This window comes from Mobula hypostoma, chromosome 2 (genome assembly GCF_963921235.1).
Source record: "Mobula hypostoma chromosome 2, sMobHyp1.1, whole genome shotgun sequence".
Taxonomy (NCBI): domain Eukaryota; kingdom Metazoa; phylum Chordata; class Chondrichthyes; order Myliobatiformes; family Myliobatidae; genus Mobula; species Mobula hypostoma.
In genome coordinates, this window is record NC_086098.1 from 223696246 (window position 1) to 223717558 (window position 21313).

Below are 21313 nucleotides of genomic sequence, written 5' to 3' on the forward strand. Positions count from 1 at the left end.
TAATTTTGACTGATAACTTTGAACACTCTCAATTTCTATTTTCATTGCGCTGAGGAAAATAATCTCAGTTTCTCCAGTCTATTCATGCAATTGAAGCCTTCCATCCCTAGGTTCATTTTATTAAATCTTGCTTGTACCCGCTGTAGAGATGCTATTCTAGAATGTAGTGACTACAATTAGATACAATGCGCTGGTTGGATTAAATTATAGTTTGTAAGTGCTAATGTATCCTCTTTGTTTCTGAATTCTGGCTCAATTTGTAAAGTTCAAGAACCCGCATATTTTAGTTTTACAAGTAGCTTTATTAATACTCCTGCCACCTTTGAAGATTGTGCAAATGGACATTCAGGTCTTGAAATACCTTTTGAATTGAATCCTTTACATTTTTCATTTCTTGCAAAATTTTCTTCTCCTCTACATGGGACCACTATAAGGATCAACTGCTAGGTCCTTCCGTTTCAATAGCCTGTTTACATTCTTTGAAGCTCATAATTACAGTCTTCTTTAAGCATCCCCCCCCGCCCCCCACCGCCGGTCTAAAGTAAAGACAGAAAATGCAAGAAATGAATGTAAACGTGTTCAACCCCGGATCCCTTTCCTGAAGAACATAGGATTTAGCAGCAGATCATAAAGGAAAGAATTAAGTTGTAAGTGTCTTTAGATAAAGGATAATTTGCAAGTGAATAGTCAGGATGAGAGAATTTCAGGTGTATGAACTAATATGATGCAAGCTAACCTTTCATTCTATTTTGTTGATAAAAATTTTCTTAGAAAATTTTCTTAGAGAAATTACATGTATGCAGAAGTTGACTCTGCAAATGTTTGCAGCATGTTAGATGTTTCATGCCCATAAAAACAACTAAAGGACTATGCTGCTCATATCTGATGTCTGCATCTTCAGAAACTAGGTAGAATTTCTCTTCTAGAAGAGCCTGAAAGGAGCTTTATGGTCATAGAGTCATACAGCATGGGAAACTGCCCTTCAGTCCAAAGGGTCCTATCTAAACTAGACCCACCTGCTCATGTTTGGGTCATATCCCTCTAAACCTTTCCTATCCTTGTAACTGTCCAAGTGCCTGTAAAATGTTGTTAATGTACCTGCCTCAACTATTTCCTCTGGCAGCTCATCTGAAATACTGAGCACCATCTGCATGAGAATGTTGCCCTCCAGGTTCCCATTACATCTTTCCCCTCAGAGGCTACCATTAATTTATGTGTTTCTGATATTCAGATCAAACAACAGTCCTTTGTAGGTAACAATAACTACAGAGAAGCTTGCTTTCTTTAAATCAAACAACATTGGCCTTGGATAAAACTGGCAGATCTGATAGTCTTATCTCTGTAGATAATACTGATATTAGAACCAAAATTTTTAACTGTCTCTGGCACTGGGGACAAATGATAAGGTGTAGATCAGTTTAGCTGTGTTGAAAGAAAAGAAGGGTAATTCATGGCTAAAGTCCTCAAACATGGAGAAGAATAGCATTGCTTGGGGTTACTTCTGGATTGCTATCTATGCAAGAGGTTCAATAGCTTACTGATGAATGGTTATAAATCTGAAAATTAAACTAATTTCCAGTTTGGCCCGCCGAGAGCTTTCAATAATTTCATCTTTATTTTGGATTCCCATTTCGGTATTTTTTGAGTTTCTTATTTAATGTTTTTGTTAATTTCTTGACAGGAGATGGGCTTAATTCTAGTGGCTTTGCAGTAATACATTGAATTTGAAAATATTAAATATAGATTGCAACCTGAATACATTTTTTCTATCTTGTCACTAAGAGATATCAAATGACAGATTTATCAAGAAGGTTCACAATAATTTTGATCTTGCCACTGTTAAGACTTAAGTAACATGCACTGTCAGATGCATTGTTTAAACTTAAATAAAACGATGCTAGGAGTGCAACACCAAATCCAGTTTTTGTCCACTTGGGTCACTCATTGTTGGATGCTTAATTAGTGTTAACTGATTGAGTTTGACCAGGTTATGTGGTAACCTGAAGGTTTTCCACATACCTGTGAAGAATCTGGAATATTTCAAATATACTGCATGATTTAATATGTAATCATTCTACAAAATAGGTATCCATGAATGTCACAAGAAACTTGGTTTTTTTTTTAAATTGAGCAGCAATTTTTACTAGTGTTTCGTGGATACATTCTCATCTGTTGTTCTAAAGGAATTCTTTTCCTGTACCAAGAATTTGCACTCATATGAGATAAATAGTGAATTTAGTATTTTCATAATGTAGGATAATCATGATGGATGTTTGTACCCTGTGATTAAGAGCAGATTGTTGAGGAAGTTTTTCAGTCAATATTGGCTAAGAATTAGCAAGTGAGGTAACTTTTGAGTCACTAAGAATTATTCAGTGCCACATTCATCTGCGTACATGTCATCTTCCCCACTCCCCCGCCCAAAGAATTTTTAAGATTCTGAGTACATTATACTTTAGTGATTTCTATAATTTAGAACATCAGATAATGCTGTATTGATCAAATGAATTGTGACTGTACGATATGTTACTATACATGTTGTTATAAATTTGCTTTCTATCCCTTTGCTTTGTAGCTTCCTATGCTGTAGAGAAGTTTGCTTTCTGCATCTGTGCAAGTCTCAGTTAACTCATCAGTAAGACAAAGGAGATGGTGATGGACTTTAGGAATACTAAGCCTGTTTTGCTCCCAGTTAATATTGATGGTGAAGATGTGGTGAGGACATGCAAGTAGCTGGGGGTGCACCTGGATGACAGACGAGTGGAGCACCAACACAAAGGCTGTGTACAAGAAGGGCCAGAGTCGCCTCTACTTGCTGAGGAGACTGAGGTCCTTTGAAGTCTGCAGACCTCTCCTTCACATGTTCTACCAGACTGTTGTCAACAGTGCAGTCTTCTATGTGGTGGTGTGCTGGGGCAATGGTGTCACCACAGGTGATGCCAACAGGCTCAATAAACTGATTAGAAATGCTGGCTCTGTTATAGGAGTCAATCTGGACACACTGGAGGCTCTGGTAGAACAAGGACCCTATGGAAAATCCTGGCGTTTCTGGACAATGTTTCTCACCCTCTGCATGCCACCTTGGCTGATCAGAGGAGCATTTTCAGTAATAGACCAAGAAAATGGCGCTGCTCCAAAGAGTGCTATTTGAGGTCATTCTTACCCTTGGCCATTAGGCTCTATAATGAGTCAACCTACAGCCAGGGAAGTGATGACCCCCTCTTGTTAGACTGTTTCAGGCCACTTATTTTTCATTCTTTCTTACATCTCTTCTAATATTTGTAAAACTGTGCACTTGTAATGCTACTGTGACACTGCAATTTTCTTTGGGATAAATAAAGTATCTATCTTTCTATCCATGACAGGTCGAATTATGACTATTTCACTGATGTGGTCAGCAGTAACAGAATTACAGGCAAGACAAAAGCAACAAGCCCACAATTCAGAAAAAACTTACAGTTCCTCAAAATTTTAAGCTTAATTAAAATGTTCCTTAACATTCCCTACACCATGAACAATTCCATCTTTACTAATCTCTTCAGATAACTAAAGATAACTTCTTCATCTGATACCATTTCAGTAAATTTCTTCTGCAATCTCTCTGTGCCTTGATGTACTTTCTTAAACATTAGACATAATACTCAAAAATCCATGACTAATTAGCAAATTTTAGGGCCAAAAATAAATTTATAGCTTTCCTATGACTGGTGAGGATCATTCATGTTTTAAAAAAATTAAATAACAGTGTTACGAATTTGTTCTATACAAACAATTTCTGTACAAATCAATTCCTGAGCATTTTCCACAGGTTTCCTGTGTTTGGCTGCTGGAGAGCAGCAAGTGCCTAGGCAGGATTCTGTCACAATTGTGGGACAATTGGTCCTGTCCAACATGACAATTTCCAATGCAGACTTCTCTGTTCCTGAAATCCAATTATAATTCCATTGATAAAATTACATTTAAGTAATAATGATAATAATTTCCAGAAATTGGTATCAGGACACTTGGTATTGACAGAGGTACATCAGGTACTGGTAATGGTACACCGGTATCATTCAAGTCAGATAATGATCTTAAGTACACCCAGCATTAACAGTTCATGGGATGTGGATATCACTGGCAATGGCAGAAGTTTCTGACCATACCTCTTTTAATTATACATGGTTAAACAGAGTGAATTACCTGACTATTTCAGATGGCTTGTTACAAGTTAGCCATGTTACTTTGGGTTTGGAATCACACCTGGCCCAACCAGATATGGATGGCATATTTCCTTCCCTAATATAGTACATTTATGAACCAAATAAGTTTTAAAGTTAATTTAATAGTCATTGCTAATGATACTAGTTTTCTTTTATTAGATTTGTTTAACTACTTGAAGTTAAAACGGTGGGTTCAAATTCATGTCTTCCGATCAATTATCCAGGACTTTGGATGAGATTCCAGTAACAATGTTGTACCCTGAATAGGTCCACAAATTGTTATATTGCATCATGCATTAGATATTAAAGTTAAGGTGCTATTGATACCAGTACATTAGCTTCTAATATATATGCCACAGATATTCATAACAGTGCACCAGTACTGAAAATGGCATTTGTGCCTTATTTTATTTTATTTATTTCTGTACAAGTCAGTGGGAGAGAATTAGGAAATGTGTTAAGAAGAAGAAAAGTTGAGGAAGTGAGTGCATATTAAGTGAGGCAATCTCACAAACAGAATGATAACATAAAAATAAGTCTGATAGTCTTAGTTAACTTGAGCCTAATTTATGAATGTCTGGAATTCACGAAACCTTAGATGAACTAAATGAGTTGGCAAAAGTGGCCATATAATCACATAGTCAACAAAGCCTCAGATCTGTTACTTTAGCTTATAACTGGTAGGTATCACAGAGATAACAAAATACCACAATGGAATGAAAGATTATGCTAAAATGTTAATTTTATACTGCTGCCTGATCTGTCTTCTATTTTCATTCCACAATCAGTTTGCTAGTTTTTTTTTTGTCAGAATGGGAATCACTGATCCCACACAAATTGACAAGCAATTCAATGATTCTAACTCTATATATAAACTGTCTTGTTTTTCAGTAACACTGCTCTTACTGTGGAAATAACCTAAATATTTGATTCTGTGCCACCTTAGCAAATGCCCACTAAAAATATAATTTTTCAAAAATAGTATTAAGAAAAAAGGAATACATAGCTGCATGACATAAATGACAGTCATGGAAATGAGTGACACTTCGAAATGGCATGAGAAAATGTACATGGGGATCAGAGGAACATGCGATTGATGAAGAAAGGGAATGAGAAAAATGCAAGTATGAGATGTAAGTGAGAGAGAAAAGGGTTGTGCAAATCAGACATGTGAATAAGAAACGGAGAGAAGTCAGAAAGAGAGAAACAAGGGAAGAAGAGAGAAATATAAATGAGAGCACAGATGATAAAAAGACAGGCATGGACAGAGACAAAAAATGCTATGGAAGGCAGAGAAAGAAAGATGAGGGAAAGAAAAACACAAGAAATAGGAGTAGGAAGGCGAGTCACAGAGAAACAAAGGCACAGTTACAATGAAGGCAACTATAAAAAGGTACACAAAAACCAAAAAATACGGAGGACAGGACATTAAAAGGCATATGTGAGCAGAACACATTAAGCAAATGGTGATAGTCTGATAAATGCCAAAGATTAAAACCTTCAAGCAAAACCCACCAATTTGATTGTATGTCTGACCCTACAACCCAACAATATACCATCCTTCAGTGTCACCTGAATCCCTCAACGCTCTCTATTTCCTCCAGTGGCATCCTGATCCTTACCACCATGTACTCCATCATCCTTCTCCCAATCCCATCTCTTTAGCACCTTGGAAGAAAGATGCATTTTTAAGAATGCAATATCTATTAAGCACAGTGCCTTGGAAATCATGAGTAATAGAACTTTACAGCCTTGCACAGAACTCTCATTGATACTTTCTCCTCCACTCCCCCCAACAAAAAAAACATTTTTCTTTTCTCCACTTCTCTTGGTACAGAAGAATGTTGTACCCATCCAAAATTATGCTACAGTGAAGCCAAAGAAAAATAAAAATGAAGCATGGAGCAAAATGAGAGCCTGAATCAAATCTGTCCATCAGAGAGATGAGGTTATCATTACTTGAGAGGCACAAGTGAAAAACAAAAATTATATGAAGAAGCACAAAAAAAAAGTATCATTAATGAGAGACAAAAAAGATGTGGAAGAGAAACCAACATGGAACTGATGAGAAAGACAAAAGAAATCAGAACAAACTAATATTCTTGAGATAACCATAATCAAAATATAAAACTTTAAAGATACATTACCACTTAAAAACCACAGAAAATAAACAAACTCTGATTTTAGTAGGAGATTTATTAACTGATTGATCACAACAGACAGAAACACTTGCATTTAGCTCAGTAAAACAAACTTGTGCAATAAATTATGATGTCATACTCACCCCCTAGAACCGAAGTAGCCATCAGTGTCAGGGAACGCAGAGCAGTACTGTCTGAAGTAACAATTCAGTGGTGAGGCAAAGCACTCAAACGTCACACCAAACTGTTTATTCAATGTCTCAAATACAGCTACTGGTAAAGCCCCTTGCAAGCCAGTACCTTCATGTATTCCAAGACCAAACATGGACTGAAACAAAACAGATTATTATAAAATCATTTCTTTTCGCAATGAATCATTAGCAAGAACCTGCAGTTATTTAATGGTGACATGCAGTGGTAAATCATCATTTTGAAAACACTGTTATGTATCTGCAGGGAAAATAAACAGCAAAGCAAATATCAGCCTTTGTTGTAAATGGACCCCAACCAAAATTTCAGCTCACCTGGTCCTGTTATGCGATTTCTCTACTCACAGGAACTTAAGTATTTTGGTCACTCTCAATCTTTGAAAAAATTCGAACCTCTATAAATAAGAATTTTGTTTTCAGCTAGAACAGAAAGGAAGCCTGGGCTACTGTGGTTGGTTGAGAAAGGCTGCATGCATTCATAGTTGGTAGTGTGAAACATGCTAAATAGCTGCCTCCGCAAATTATACTCTGCCTCTGTGGTCATTCTGAAAATTTCAAGTGTTACTAAATGGAGATGAATTTCTCTGAAATTATTTCTTAAAGAACTTTGCACTATGTCAATTGGCCCTTCCTCTACATGTAATAACATATCTTTATTCAATGTACACCCAGTGCTCTTTTTAAGAGCACAAGAAAATATGAGCAGAGCGAGCCACTCAACCCATCAAGCCTGTTCCAGCATTCAATAGCAGGTCTGCTCCAGGCCTCACCTCTACTGTGCCAGTTCCCCATTGACCTCAATTCCCTAATCTTTCAAAAATCTACTTGTTCTTTAAATACCAACCCACTTATTAGTAAACACTATTGAGACTCTAAATGGTAATAAAACTTGAACATAAAAGAGCATCCATCTTTCCATTAGAGATTCAGTGTTCTACAATACTAAAGTAGCTTTACTATCAATTGCGTTATACTGGCATTAGAAGCAAGGTCCATCTTAGATTAAGGCTGCGGACAGAGGAAGCGGCTTATAGTGTCATTATCAAAATACATGAAATGCTAAGAAAGTTCATCTGAGGTCTGTGGAAGGTGACTATGTTCTGACTTGTACTTGGTTTGGACATAGAAACAAATTGGGCTTTGGTACTAGTGGCTCAAATCCAAGTGAGAATACTCTTGTAATGTTGTTAATTGGAAGGCAGGCAGGCTTCTGTGTTCTAAATAAGTCCCTATACCACATATGTACTTCCAAATTATGGTAGTTACTAGTGTTGCTTTTGAATGAGTGATTTGTCTGACAGGTCTCATAAAGGGACCAGCAGTTTTCACACTTTGTAAAGACTGAGGCAATTATACCAATAATTTAAAATTTTTTAAAATATAAATTTCAAACTGAAGAGCCTGTGCCAGAACTAGTTCAAATAGGGTGGGCCATTGACTTTAATTGCATTAACAAAAACAAAAGAAAAACATCCTTTAACTACGCACAAACAAATCAAGAGAAATTTTAAAAATAATACCTCTATACAAATGCTAGAATTTCTGCAGAGCATTTGGAAGCTATTGTTAAATTCAAGGTTTTCACTGGACAGTGAGGAAAGAACACAACTTCTGATAATGAGAAAGCAGCCATGAAGCAATCTTGAAGCTTAATTTGGGTTCAGTGAAAAGCATTTATGATGCAGAGATAATAACTGGCCACTGAAATCACTAAGGGAAATGCTGTTTAATGTTGATTTCAACTGAGTTTACAACTTACCTGATATCGCCTGAGTAAACACCAGACCCTTGCCAAGAACTTTTCAAATCGTGGATCATCAATACAACTGTACCTATACAACTGTTCCTAAAAAAAAAAGATAAGATAAAGCTCTTTCAAGGACTAATTTACTTTTCTGTGTTTCTTCTATCAGAATAAACCATATTTTCATTCTTACATTCCTTAAAACCAATCGGACTGTTGCCACTCCTATGGCCCCCTGGGGTGATACACTACTACAATAATTGAGGGGCTTCTTTGCCCAATACAGCGCCTCCCTCTCCAGGAGTGGAAAAAACCCTATACAGTAGTCCTTCCCCACCGAGCCCTTGCGATGGCTGCACCAAGATTCAGTGCGTCCCTCAGCAAGTACTCCTGTGTCAAGAATGTGTCAGTTGGCAGCATTCCTCTATGAATTTCTTATTGCACTGGCAGACAAAAGGGCATCTTCCACAGAGCTGATAATTTGTCAGCAGCATTTGATGTCCATCTCTCTGTTTACCTACAAGCATAAAACTGCCAAGGCTGCACCAAGAAAGCACAAGGTTACAGACCTAAAACATTGACTGTTGCTCCTTTCAAAGATGCTGCCTGACTTGTTATTCTGCTTTTGAAATTTTTGGCATCTGCATCTCTTGATTTGCACACACCCTATATGAAAGCACTAGAATGGGAACTTTTCAAAGTTTAAAGTAAATTATTAAAGTACATATACGTCACCATACACAACCCTTTTTGCAGGCATAATCAGTAAATCCATAATAGAATAATGACCGTAATAGAATCAACGAAACCACACCAACTTAGGCATTCAACCAGTGTGCAAAAAACAAAAGAAAAATGCAAATACAAGGAAGAAATATCGATAACAAATAAATATGGAGAACATGAGATGAAGAGTCCTTGAAAGTGAGTCCATAGGTTGAGAAAACATTTCAATGATGGGGAAGGTGAAATTACCCCTTTTATTTCAAGAACCTGCTGGTTGAGGGATAATAACTGTTCCTGAACCTGGTGGTGTGAGTCCTGAGGCTCCTGTACCTTCTTCCTGATGGCAGCAGTGAGAAGAGGACATGGCTTGGTGTGTGTGTGTGTGTGTTGCGGGGGGGGGGGGGAGAGATCCCTGGTGATGGATGCTGCTTTCTTTTGGTAATGTTTCATGTAGATGTGCTCAATGGTGGGGAGGGTTTTACCTGTGATGGACTGGGCCGTATCCACTACCGTTTGCAGGATTTTCAGTTCAAGGGCACTGGTGTTTCCATACCAGGCTGTGATGCAGCCAGTCAATATACTCTCCACCACACATCTATAAAGGTTTGTCAAAATCTTAAATGTCATGCTGAATCTTTGTAAACACCTAGGAAAGTAGGGAGCTGCCGTACTTTCTTTGTAATTGCACTAATGTGCTGGGCCCTCCTCTGAAATGACAACATCATGGAATTTAAAGCTGCTGACTCTCTCCACCTCTGATCCTCTGATGAAGACTGGCTCATGGAACTCTGGTTTCCTCCTCCTGAAGTTAATAATCAGCTCCTTGGTCTTGCTGACATTGAGTGAGAGGTTGTTGTTGTGGCTGTTGTTTCTTTATGTTTTTCACCACTCTTCCCCAGATCAGATGGAAATGTGAGACGTGCAAACTTGAGACATGCAGCAATTTTCTTTTTTGGAGAGTAGTGGTTTCTTCCATGGTGTCCTTTCATGTACACCATTCTCGTTCACTGTTTTTCTTATAGTGGACTCACGAACAGAGACTTTATAGTACATTCTAGAGATTTCTGCAGGTCTTCTGCTGTTACCCTTGGGTTCTTTTTCCACCTCCTTCAGCATTGTCCATTGTGCTCTTGGTGTAATTGTTGCAGGATGCTCACTCCTAGGGAGGGCAGCAACAATACTGAGCTTCCTCTATTTGTGAAAATTTCTCTTAATGTAGACTGATGAACACTCAGGTCTTTAGAAGTGCTTTTGTAGCCTTTTCCAGCTTCATGCACCTCTACAATCCTTCTTCCAAGGTCCTCAAAGTTGTTTTGATCAAGGCAGTGTGCACATAAACAGATTTGGGGAGTTTGTGTGTCTTCTAAAAAAAAAATTGGGCAGGGCACCTCTACAACCCACAACTCCAATCTCAACTCATTGATTGGAAAACCTGACTCAGAATAGCTTTTGTAGAAGGCATTACCCCAGAGGTTCACATACTTTTCCCAACAAATACATATAATAATGGATCATTTTTCTCAATAAATAAGTGAACAAGCACAATCTTTTTTTTCTGTTATTTATTTAATTGGGCTCTCTTTATCTAGTTTTAGGAGTTGTGTGACAAGCTGATTATATCTTAGGTCATATTTATGCAGAAATAGAGAAAATTCTACAGGGTTCAGAAACTTCCTAGCACCACTGTACATTTGTTTTCTTAACAGGTTTGTTACTACAGAGATGATTCATTTTTGACTTGATAATGCTTCACTCAAGGCTTCCAACTCTATGGTACCAAATTAATGGTTTGATTGTTGATGGTACAGCTCTTCCTGTCATCTCAAAATGGTTTATAATTTGTTAAGATATGTATTTCTTGGTTCTTGACAATGTTCGGTTTTGACATCCAGTAGTGTTTTGCATTGGAGATGATAAAGAACGCAAGTAACCTCTCAGAAATAGTTGCAAATCAGGATCTGGAAGGCAGGGAAGAATCTGGGAAAATTAAGATCACTAAGGAAATAGTACTGAACAATTATTGGAATGGTAGACATTCCAGTATTATTGGAATGGGTAGCATGTTAGTGTAATGCTATTACTGTGTCAGCGATCACCAATCAGGGTTCAAATCCTGCTGCAGGCTGTGGGGAGTTTTCAATGTCCTCCCTGTGACAGTATAGGTTTCCTCTGGGTGGTACTTCTCACATTCTAAAGACGCAAGTTAGGGCTACTGAGTTGTGGGCATGCTATGAGCACAAACTTCGCTGATTTGATTTGATGCAAATGCCGCATTTCACTGTATATTTCAATGTACATGTGACAAAAACTAATCTTATTTTAATCAGAGCTCTCAGGTCCTAGCAGATTTTATCTTAAGGTCTTTAAACAAAATGACCTGTGGGACTGGTATTTCATTAGTTTTACTTTTCTGAAGTTCCTAAGTTTCAGGGAGTGCACCATTAAATGGGAAAATAGCAAATGGAATAATTTTATTCAAAAAGGAGACAAAATGTGAAACTTAGGCCAGTTCAGATTAACATCAGTAATAAGGGAAATATTTATTGTTATTACTAGAGATATTTCTAGAAGGGCATTTAGGAAAATTCAAGGTAATCAGGCAAAATTAAAATATTTTGTAAAAGAGAAACTATGTTTGATCTGTTTATTGCAGTTCTTTGAAGTAGTAACATGTGCGGTATAAGGTCGGGGGGGGGAAACCAGCGGATTTACAATATTTAGATTTTCACATGGCATTTAGCAGGGTGCTGTATTTAAGACAGTTGAAAAAAATTAAAAGCCCATGATGCAGGATAACATATTAACAAGGATAGGATTAGTTGTCTATTAGGAAGCTCTGCAGGAATAAATGGGTCATTTCCTGGTTGGCACAATGGAGTATAATGTGGAAAAAAGCTGAAATTGTCTTTTTTGGCAGGAAAAAAATTAAAATGTATATTATGTAAACACTGAACGACTACTGGGTTTGTAGGTCCAGGGGAAATTGAGTAATGTTTTGATCTTAAAACTTGCATCTTTGCTTACAAATTGCTTTCAGGATTTAGCTCCGCCCCATTTCTATTCTCCTCCAATTTTAAATCACTTTAGAAAACTGTGGAAATTCAAGACACTGGCCATTCACTGCTGTGTCCTTGCAGGTGAAACTGAAGTATTCAGCTTATTCTTACTTTCTTGTAGATTACACAGCTTCAAATGCATTTTCAAATATGTTTCAAATGTTTTAAGGGTTTCTGCCTTTAACATTTCATTAGGCCGAGTTCCAGACCCTCGCCACCAATTTCTCAACTTCCTACTAATCCTTCTTACAGTTGCATTTCACATTATATTACAAAACAAGATCAATTTTATACTCTCTAACCCTACAAAACAAGATGAAAAAATAAAGACTCACCAGTTTACTTAAGTAGTTCCGGTTGATTTTCCTAACGTCTCCTTTATAACGTACACAGGCAATATCATTCTCAAAGTGCATTTCAACACGTGGGAGTGGAATTGTTGGGTATTGAAGCCTCGAAGGGTAACAGTACACCAACCTGTCCATTACTTCCGGCTTTTCCAACTTTTCTGAAGGAACAGTAGAAATGAGATGTAAGATTTCAGAAGGCAAATTGCACTCAATCTCCTCTTTATAATAACAATTCCATAATCATTTACATTACTAACTTTGTATTAAAATAAATAAATGGTAATCTGAATTGAGGTAACAGTTTTAAAGTATCCAGATGCTTTTGTAAAGCAGCTTTTGAAGATATAAAACATCACAGTTTAATTCAATTTTGTGCAGCAAAGTCCCTCAGCAAAGGAAATTTGTCATCTTTACCTGCTCTGGCCACATACAAATCCACACATTCCAATGTGGTTGCTCTTAAATGGCCTCTGAAATGAACTAGGAGGCTACTCAATTGTAGCATTATTGCTCACTTTGAAAAACAGAAGGGGAAAAAAAAGAATGGATCACCTGACATCACCCAAGACAACAAGGTAATCACTACAAAGTTTGTGGAGACAAATTCCTGTCTTTACACCAAGGACCCAATCCACCATATTGGGGAGCACTGCAGTTCTGCTAAATGGGATAGACTTGGATCAATTCAAAACTGGATATACGTGAGGCAATGATGACCACCAGCAACAGCAGAAATCTGTTTCACTGCAGTCTGTAACCTGTTGCTCAGCTTATCATCACGCTGGGGATCAACACCAGTTTAACAGAGTGCAGAACGGCATGCTAGACCAGCACCAGGCATACCTAAAATTGAGGTTGTTAGGATACAGAACTACACATGTGCACAACAGCAATGGCAGCATCCCAAAGACATGGGTAACTACTCTCATAATTAATTGATTGGACGGAAGCTCTGTGGTTCTATCAAACTAGTCATGAATGTTGGTGGTGACTTAATCAACAGGAGGGATGGCATCCAAGGACATTCAATTCCAATATTGAGTGCTAAAGACAAGGCTAAATCATTTTCAACTCCGTTCAGCTGGAACTAGTACACGTATAGTGTGCATCTTGACTTCCTCCTGAGACCCTCACCATCACAGAAACCAATTTAGAGTAAGAATTTAGAATCCAATTTATTACTACTTGCATATGACGTGAAATTTGTTGTTTTGCTGCAGTAGTACAGTGCAAAGGCATAACACTATAAATTATGGAAGCAAATAAATAGTGCAAAAATTGGATTAATGAGGAATCATGTGTTAATGGACCATTCAGAAGTCTGATGCCAAAAACAAAGCTGTTCTTTTTTTTAATATAATTTTTATTGAGTTTTCAAAATGAATACATGAAAAGATAATATCTACCCTCCCCCCTCCTCTTAACCCTCCCCCCCCATATAAAGTCCTACCTAAAAAGAAAAGAAGAAAAAAAAGAACCGCCTGGGTATTGGAAGGTTTCCACATGCTCCATGGAATTCAAAATAAATTTGGTATACTTATTCGTTACTTTCCCCAAGGGACCAAGATCTTTATCTGAGCACTTAAATATGCCATCTATCTTTTGTAAATAAGGGCGCCAAATATTCAAAAATGTTACATATTTATCTCTTAAATTATAAGTAATTTTTTCGAGTGGAATAGAACTAGCCATTTCATTATTCCAATGATTCATACTTAAATACGAATCAGATTTCCAAGTAACTGCTATAGTCTTCTTAGCTACTGCCAATGCAATTTTTATAAATTCTTTCTGATATTTATTCAATTTAAGTTTCGGCTTTATCCCTTCAATATCACCTAATAGAAATAATACAGGGTTATGTGCAAGTTGAATTCCAGTAATTTGTTCCAAAAAGACTCTTAAATTTATCCAAAAGGGTTGAATTTTAAAACAAGACCAAGTAGAATGTAAGAAAGTACCAATTTCTTGATTACACCGAAAGCATTTATCGGATAGATTTGAATTTAATCTATTTAATTTTTGTGGTGTAATATATAATTGGTGTAAAAAATTATATTTTACTAATCTAAGTTGAACATTTATTGTATTTGTCATACTGTCAAGACAGAGTCTTGACCAATTTGTTTCATCAATATTAATATTCAGATCTGTTTCCCATTTTTGTTTTGACTTATGGATTCCTTGTTTAATTGTCTGTTTTTGAATCAAATTATACATACAAGAAATAATTTTTTAAATTTTCCCTTTTTGAATTAAAGTTTCAATTTCATTAGGTTTTGGCAAAAACATTGTTTGACCCAGCTTACCTTTTAAGTAAGCCCTTAATTGAAGGTAACAAAAGAAATTGTTATTTGATATTTTATATTTATCCTTTAGTTGTTCAAATGTCATCAATATACCTCGTTTGTAACAATCTCCTATAAATTTATTCCCTTTTTGGTACCAATTATATAAAAGTTGATTGTCCATTGTAAAAGGAATAAGTCCGTTTTGGAACAAAGGTCTCCTTGCTAATAAAGATTTCTGTATTTCATTATCAGGCCTGAAACGTCGACTGCGCCTCTTCCTATAGATGCTGCCTGGCCTGCTGCGTTCACCAGCAACTTTGATGTATGTTGTTAATATAGGAGATTCTTTGTTTTCCTGTATCCATTTAGATTCCCATTTATATATAAAATCTTCAGGTCTATTTTCTCCTATCTTGTCTAATTCTATTTTAATCCATGCTGGTTTTCGATCATCGAAGAAAGATGCAATAAATCTAAGTTGATTTGCTTTATAATAATTCTTAAAGTTTGGAAGTTGTAACCCTCCTAACTCAAATTTACATGTCAATTTTTCCAATGATATTCTTGACATTTTACCTTTCCAAAGAAATTTTCTCACACATTTATTTAACTCTTGAAAAAATTTCTGAGGCAATTGTATTGGTAATGTTTGAAACAAATACTGTAATCTAGGAAATATGTTCATTTTTACAACATTGACTCTACGTACTAATGTTATTGGTAGTATCATCCATTTGTCAAGATCTTCTTGAATTTTTTTCAATAGTGGTAAATAATTAAATTTATATAAATTCTTTACATCATTATCAAGTCTTATACCTAAATACTTGATACCATTTACCGGCCATCTAAATTGGGTTGCTAACCGACATTGACTACAGTCTCCTTTAGTAAGAGGTAAAATTTCACTTTTATCCCAATTTATTTTATAACCTGATACCTTCCCATATTCATCCAATCTAGAAGATAATTTATGTAACGAATGTTGTGGGTTTGTTAAGTAAATCAAAACATCATCGGCAAAAAGATTAATTTGATATTCCTCCTGATTAACTCTAAAACCCATAATATCTGGATCAATTCTGATTAGTTTTGCTAATGGCTCTATCGCCAGTACAAATAAAGCAGGTAATAATGGATAACCTTGTCTAGTTGACCTTTTTAACTGGAATGGTGTTGAAATTTGAGAGTTTGTCACTACTTTAGCCTTAGGGTTAGAATTTAAAATTTTAATCCAATTTATAAAAGATGTTCCTAACCCATATTTTTCTAATATTTTAAATAAAAAATCCCATTCTAATCTATCAAATGCTTTTTCTGCATCCAAGGCTACTACTATACTCTTCTCGTCCCTTTTTTGTGCCAAATGAATTATATTGAGTAGCCGAGTTACATTATCTGCCAATTGTCTATTTTTAATAAATCCTGTTTGATCCATATGTATTAATTTTGGTAAATATTTAGATAATCTATTCAATAAAGTTTTTGCTATTATTTTATAATCAGTATACAATAAAGAAATAGGCCTGTATGATGTTGGTTTCATAGGGTCTCTGTCTTTTTTTAGCAATACTATTACAATCGCTGTTGAAAAAGATTCTGGGAGTTTATGTGTTTTTTCTGCTTGACGTATTAACTCCATAAAGAGAGGAAATAATAAATATTTGAACTTTTTATAAAATTCAGGTGGAAAACCATCTTCTCCTGGAGATTTATTACTTTGAAGTGATCCTAAAGCTTCTTCAATTTCTTTTAATGTAAAAGGCATATCTAATCCCTTCTGTTCTTCCGAGTTCAATTTTGGAAGAGTTACTTGTGATAAAAACCTTTCCATCTCATTAACATCATTTTGTGATTCTGATTGATATAATTCAAAATAGAAACTTTTAAAGGTTTCATTTATTTCAAGAGGTTTATAAGATATTTTATTTGCACTTGTTCTAATTGCATTTACTGTTTTGGAAGCTTGTTCTGTTTTCAACTGCCAGGCAAGAATTTTATGTGCTCTCTCACCTAACTCATAATACCTTTCCTTAGTTCTTATAATTGCTTTTTCCATTCTATATGTCTGAAGCGTATTATATTGTAACTTCTTATTGACAAGTTGCCTTCGTTTTTCTTCCGAGATATATCTTTGAGATTCTTTTTCTAATTCTGTAATCTCTTTTTCCAATTGATCTAGTTCTGCCATATATTCTTTCTTAATTTTAGACGTATAACTTATTATCTGGCCCCTCAGATATGCTTTCATCGCATCCCATAATATAAATTTATCATCCACTGAATGAAAATTTGTATCCAAAAAAAATTGGATCTGCTTTTTCATAAAATCACAAAAACCTTCATGTTTTAATAATGTTGAATTAAATCTCCATCTATAAGCCACTTCTTCCTTATCAATCGTTATTATTGTCATTAATAAAGGAGAATGATCTGACAATATTCTTGCTTTATATTCCATATTTTTCACTCTGTGTTGAATATGCATTGATAATAGGAAAAAATCTATCCTTGAGTAAGTTTTATGTCTATGAGAATAGAACGAATAGTCTCTTCCTTTAGGATTGATTCTTCTCCATATATCAATCAAATTTAAATCTTTCATCAATGATAAAGTTAGATTTACTACCTTCGATTTTATAACAGCCTTAGTTGATCTATCTAAGATTGGGTCTAAGCAAAAATTAAAGTCTCCTCCAATTAATATTTTTTCATGAGCATCCGCCAAATTCAAAAAAGCTTCTTGTATGAATTCTGCATCGTTTTCATTTGGTGCATAAATATTCATAAATGTCCATAATTCAGAGAAAAGTTGACAATGTATAATCACATATCTCCCCGCAGAATCGGTTATTACATTTTGTATTCTAATTGATAACGTTTTATTGATCAAAATTGCTACTCCCCTCGCTTTTGAATTAAATGAAGCCGCAACAACACTACCCACTCAATCTCTCTTTAGTTTCTGATGTTCTGTTTCTGTTAAATGCGTTTCCTGTAAAAAGGCTAAATCTATCTTCATTTTCTTAATGTGTGTTAAGATTCTTTTTCTTTTCACTGGTCCATTAAGCCCATTAACATTAAAACTCAAAAAAATTCAATAAATTAGTTATTATTCTTAACAAAGTTACTCCAATCTAAAACATTACTTATCTTCTCAACTCTCATAGTTCCTTGGGGAATCTCTTTGAACTTCACCATGTTGCTATGTGTTTCCCTCCCAACCCTCCAGGCAAAAAGAAAAAGATAGAAAAGATACAAAAAAAGAAAAATCAAAATACCCCCCCACTAATGTTGTGACTGAAAAGATACACAACACTACCCCCCTCCATTTTGCGGGTCGTGGCTAAAGCCACGCTTGCACACATGATTAGCGTAGCAATTGGTCAGTGCTTCTTCCAGCTCCCCCGCAACAAAAAAAAAATTATATATATATATAAACAAAATTAATGTTACTATTCCCAACTAGTATTCTTCAAATTTTAATCTTTCTTCCCCCCCGCCGTATAATTAATAATATATTTATATATTCATCCGCCCAAAAATCCAACAAGTCCATTCTTGACCCAGTCTTCATCTTCAATCTATCTCGCTCCCCTGGATTTGTTCTTGTATCTGGTGAATATTCAGAGAATCTCGCACAAACTGCTCTGCTTTCCGGTAGTCATCAAGAAATCTTTTTTCTCCACCAGGCAAAAAAATCTTCAAGGTTGCAGGATAACGCAATATAAATTGATAACCGTGATCCCATAGGAGTTTTTTCACTGGATTAAATTTCTTCCTTCCCTTCAAAAGTTCATAACTTATGTCAGGGTAGAAAAAAACTTTGTTCCCTTGAATCATCAATGGCCCTTTTCTATTCTTGGCAGCTTGGGCAGCTGCCTGTAGAATCCTTTCCTTGTCTTGAAATCTTAAGAATTTTATTAAAATCGATCGTGGATATTGGTCATCTTGTGGTTTTGGTCTTAGAGCTCCATGTGCCCGCTTAATTTCAATTGATCGAACCTCCTCTTTCATTTGCAAAACTTCCGGGATCCATCTTTGAAAAAACTCAATTGGATTTTCTCCCTCCATACCTTCTTTAAGACTAACAATTTTGATATTATTACGTCTACTGAAATTTTCCAACATGTCCACTTTCTCCAAGAGTCGATTTCTTTCCGAGTTCCAGACAAGCAGATCATTTTCTGTTTTTTCCACTCTATCATTCATATGCCCCATTGCTCTTTCCATCTTCTGAAGCTTCTTATCCATTTTATCCTGTCTTTTCATAGCTTTATTATAGCACATCTTCATATCTCTAAACTCTGCTCTTACTTTTCTTAGTTCAGCCGCTAGTTGCAATAAAGCCTCTTTTATGTCTCCATCATCTCCTTTACTTCCAATCTCTTCCAGTTCTTCCTCCTCCACTTCATCTGTGTTCTCTGTGGAATCCAATTCTGACTCTGAGTCACTTTCAGTTGCAGTGGCTGTCGGTTCTTGTAGTTTGAGTTGTGTCGATGTGCGCATGCGCATTTCCCGCATCTTCTTCCAAGAGACCGCTACCGCCGCCATTGCTCCCTGTTCTACGCCAGAGATAGAATGCATCTCCTCCGAAGGAGATCCAACCTGAGTCCGAGGCTCCATCGTTGCAGTAGGCCTTTTTTTCTTCCCATCTCGCGGTGACTTCGCAACAACAGACTTCTTCTGTTGCGGTTTACGAGGCATATCGTAAAGTAGTCTTGCAAAGTTTATAAATAGTTTTCGGAAAGTATTTATTAACTTTGTTTTGTTTAACTGGTACTTTGCTGATTTTTTATGAGAGAGCTGGATTTACATGTCTCAATCCCATGTCATCACGTGACGCCCCCCCAACAAAGTTGTTCTTAAATCACTGAGTATGGGTCTTCAGGCTCCAGCACCTGCTTCCTGATGGCAGTAACAAAAAGAGGGCATGTCCCACTGGTGAGGTCCATTAATGATGGATGCCACCTTCTTGAGGCACCATCTCTTGAAGATGCCCTCAATGGTGGGGAGGATTACCAAGACCCATCATTTGAATGGTGATCAAGATCTGAATCTTGACGGAGCTGATTGAACCTATAACCTCTGCAGCTTCTTGAGATCCTGAAACACTTATAGAGTCAACTTCCGCATATGTGTAATTTCTCTCTTTTTAAAGAAAATTTATATCAACAAAATAGAATGAAAGGTTAACCTGCATCATATTAGTTCTTACACCTGAAGTTTTCTGATCCTGACTATTCACTTGCAAATTATCCTTTATCTACAGATGCCTGCAACTTAACTCTTTCCTTTATGATCTGCTGCTAAATCCTAAATTCTTCAGGAAAGGGATCTGGGGTTGAACACGTTTACATTCATTTCTTGCATTTTCTGTCTTTAGACAGGGAGAGAGAGCTTAAAGAGGACAGTAATTATGGACTACAAAGAATGTATACAGGCTACTGAAATGGAAGGACCTAGCAGCTGATCCATATAATGATCTGATATAGAGAAGGAAATTACGAAACTCTGTAAGAAATGCAAAATGTAAAGAGTTCAATTCAATAAGGTATTGAGAGACCCGAGTATGCATGTGCACAACCTTCAAAAGGTGGCAGGAGTGTTAATAAAGACATTTAAAAGCAAAACATGCAGGTTCCTGAACTTTACAAATTGAGCGAAAATACAGACACAATGAGGATACATTCGCCTTTATAAACAATAACAATGCAACCAGCACATTATACAATGCCTATAAAAAGTATTCACCCACCTTGGAAACTTTCACATTGTATTGTTTTACAACATTGAATCACAGTGGATTTAATCTGGCTTTGACACTGATGAACAGAAAGACTTCTGTGTCAAACTGAAAACAAATTTCTACAAATTGGTCTAAATTTATTAATTATTAAACATTAAATAATTGATTGCATAAGTATTCACTCCCTTCAAGTCAGTATTTAGTAGATGCACTTTTGGCAGTAATTACTGCCTCGAGTCTGTGTGGATAGGTCTCTATCAGCTTTGCACATCTGGACACTGCAATTTTCCTCCATTCTTCTTTACAAAACTGCTTAAGCTCTGTCAGATTGCAGGGGGATTGTGAGTGAACAGTCCTTTTCAAGTCCAGCCACAGATTCTCAATTGGACTGAGATCTGGACTCTGACTTGGCCAATCCAGGAATGCTTTTAAGCCATTCCCATGCAGCTTTGACTTTATGCCTGGGGTTATTGTCTTGCCGGAAAAGAACTCTCCCAAGTCACAGTTCTCTTGCAGACTTCATCAGGTTTTCCTCTATAATTTTCCTGTATTTTGCTGCATTCATTTTATCTTCTACCTTTACAAGCCTTCCAAGGCTTGCTGCAGTGAAGCATCCCCACAGCATGATGCAGCCACCACTATGCTTCATGGTAGGTATGGTGTGCACCAAACATAGCGTTTAGTCTGATGGCCAAAAAACTCCATTTTGGTTTCATCAGATCACAGAACCTTTTTCCAGCTGACTTCAGAGTCTCCCACGTGCCCTCTGGTAAACTCTAGCAACGATTTCATGAGAGTTTTTTTTTCTTTTTGCCACTCTCCCATAAAGCTGTGACTGGTGAAGC

The 21313-nt window shown here is 36.3% G+C and overlaps 1 protein-coding gene across 2 annotated transcripts in view; it reads right to left on the reverse strand.

The window, feature by feature from the left end:
• pcif1 (phosphorylated CTD interacting factor 1) overlaps positions 1-21313 on the reverse strand; it is a 144454-nt gene that overhangs the window by 27916 nt on the left and 95225 nt on the right. For both annotated transcript variants that reach the window (XR_010017133.1, XM_063041544.1), the window contains 3 exons: positions 12414-12586; positions 8312-8398; positions 6487-6671 (listed from right to left, as the gene is read on the reverse strand). Coding sequence is in view for 1 of the 2 variants with exons in the window: in XM_063041544.1 (XP_062897614.1) it covers positions 6487-6671; positions 8312-8398; positions 12414-12586 (445 nt within the window). In the remaining variant the exon portion in view is untranslated. The remainder of the gene's footprint in view (positions 1-6486; positions 6672-8311; positions 8399-12413; positions 12587-21313) is intronic.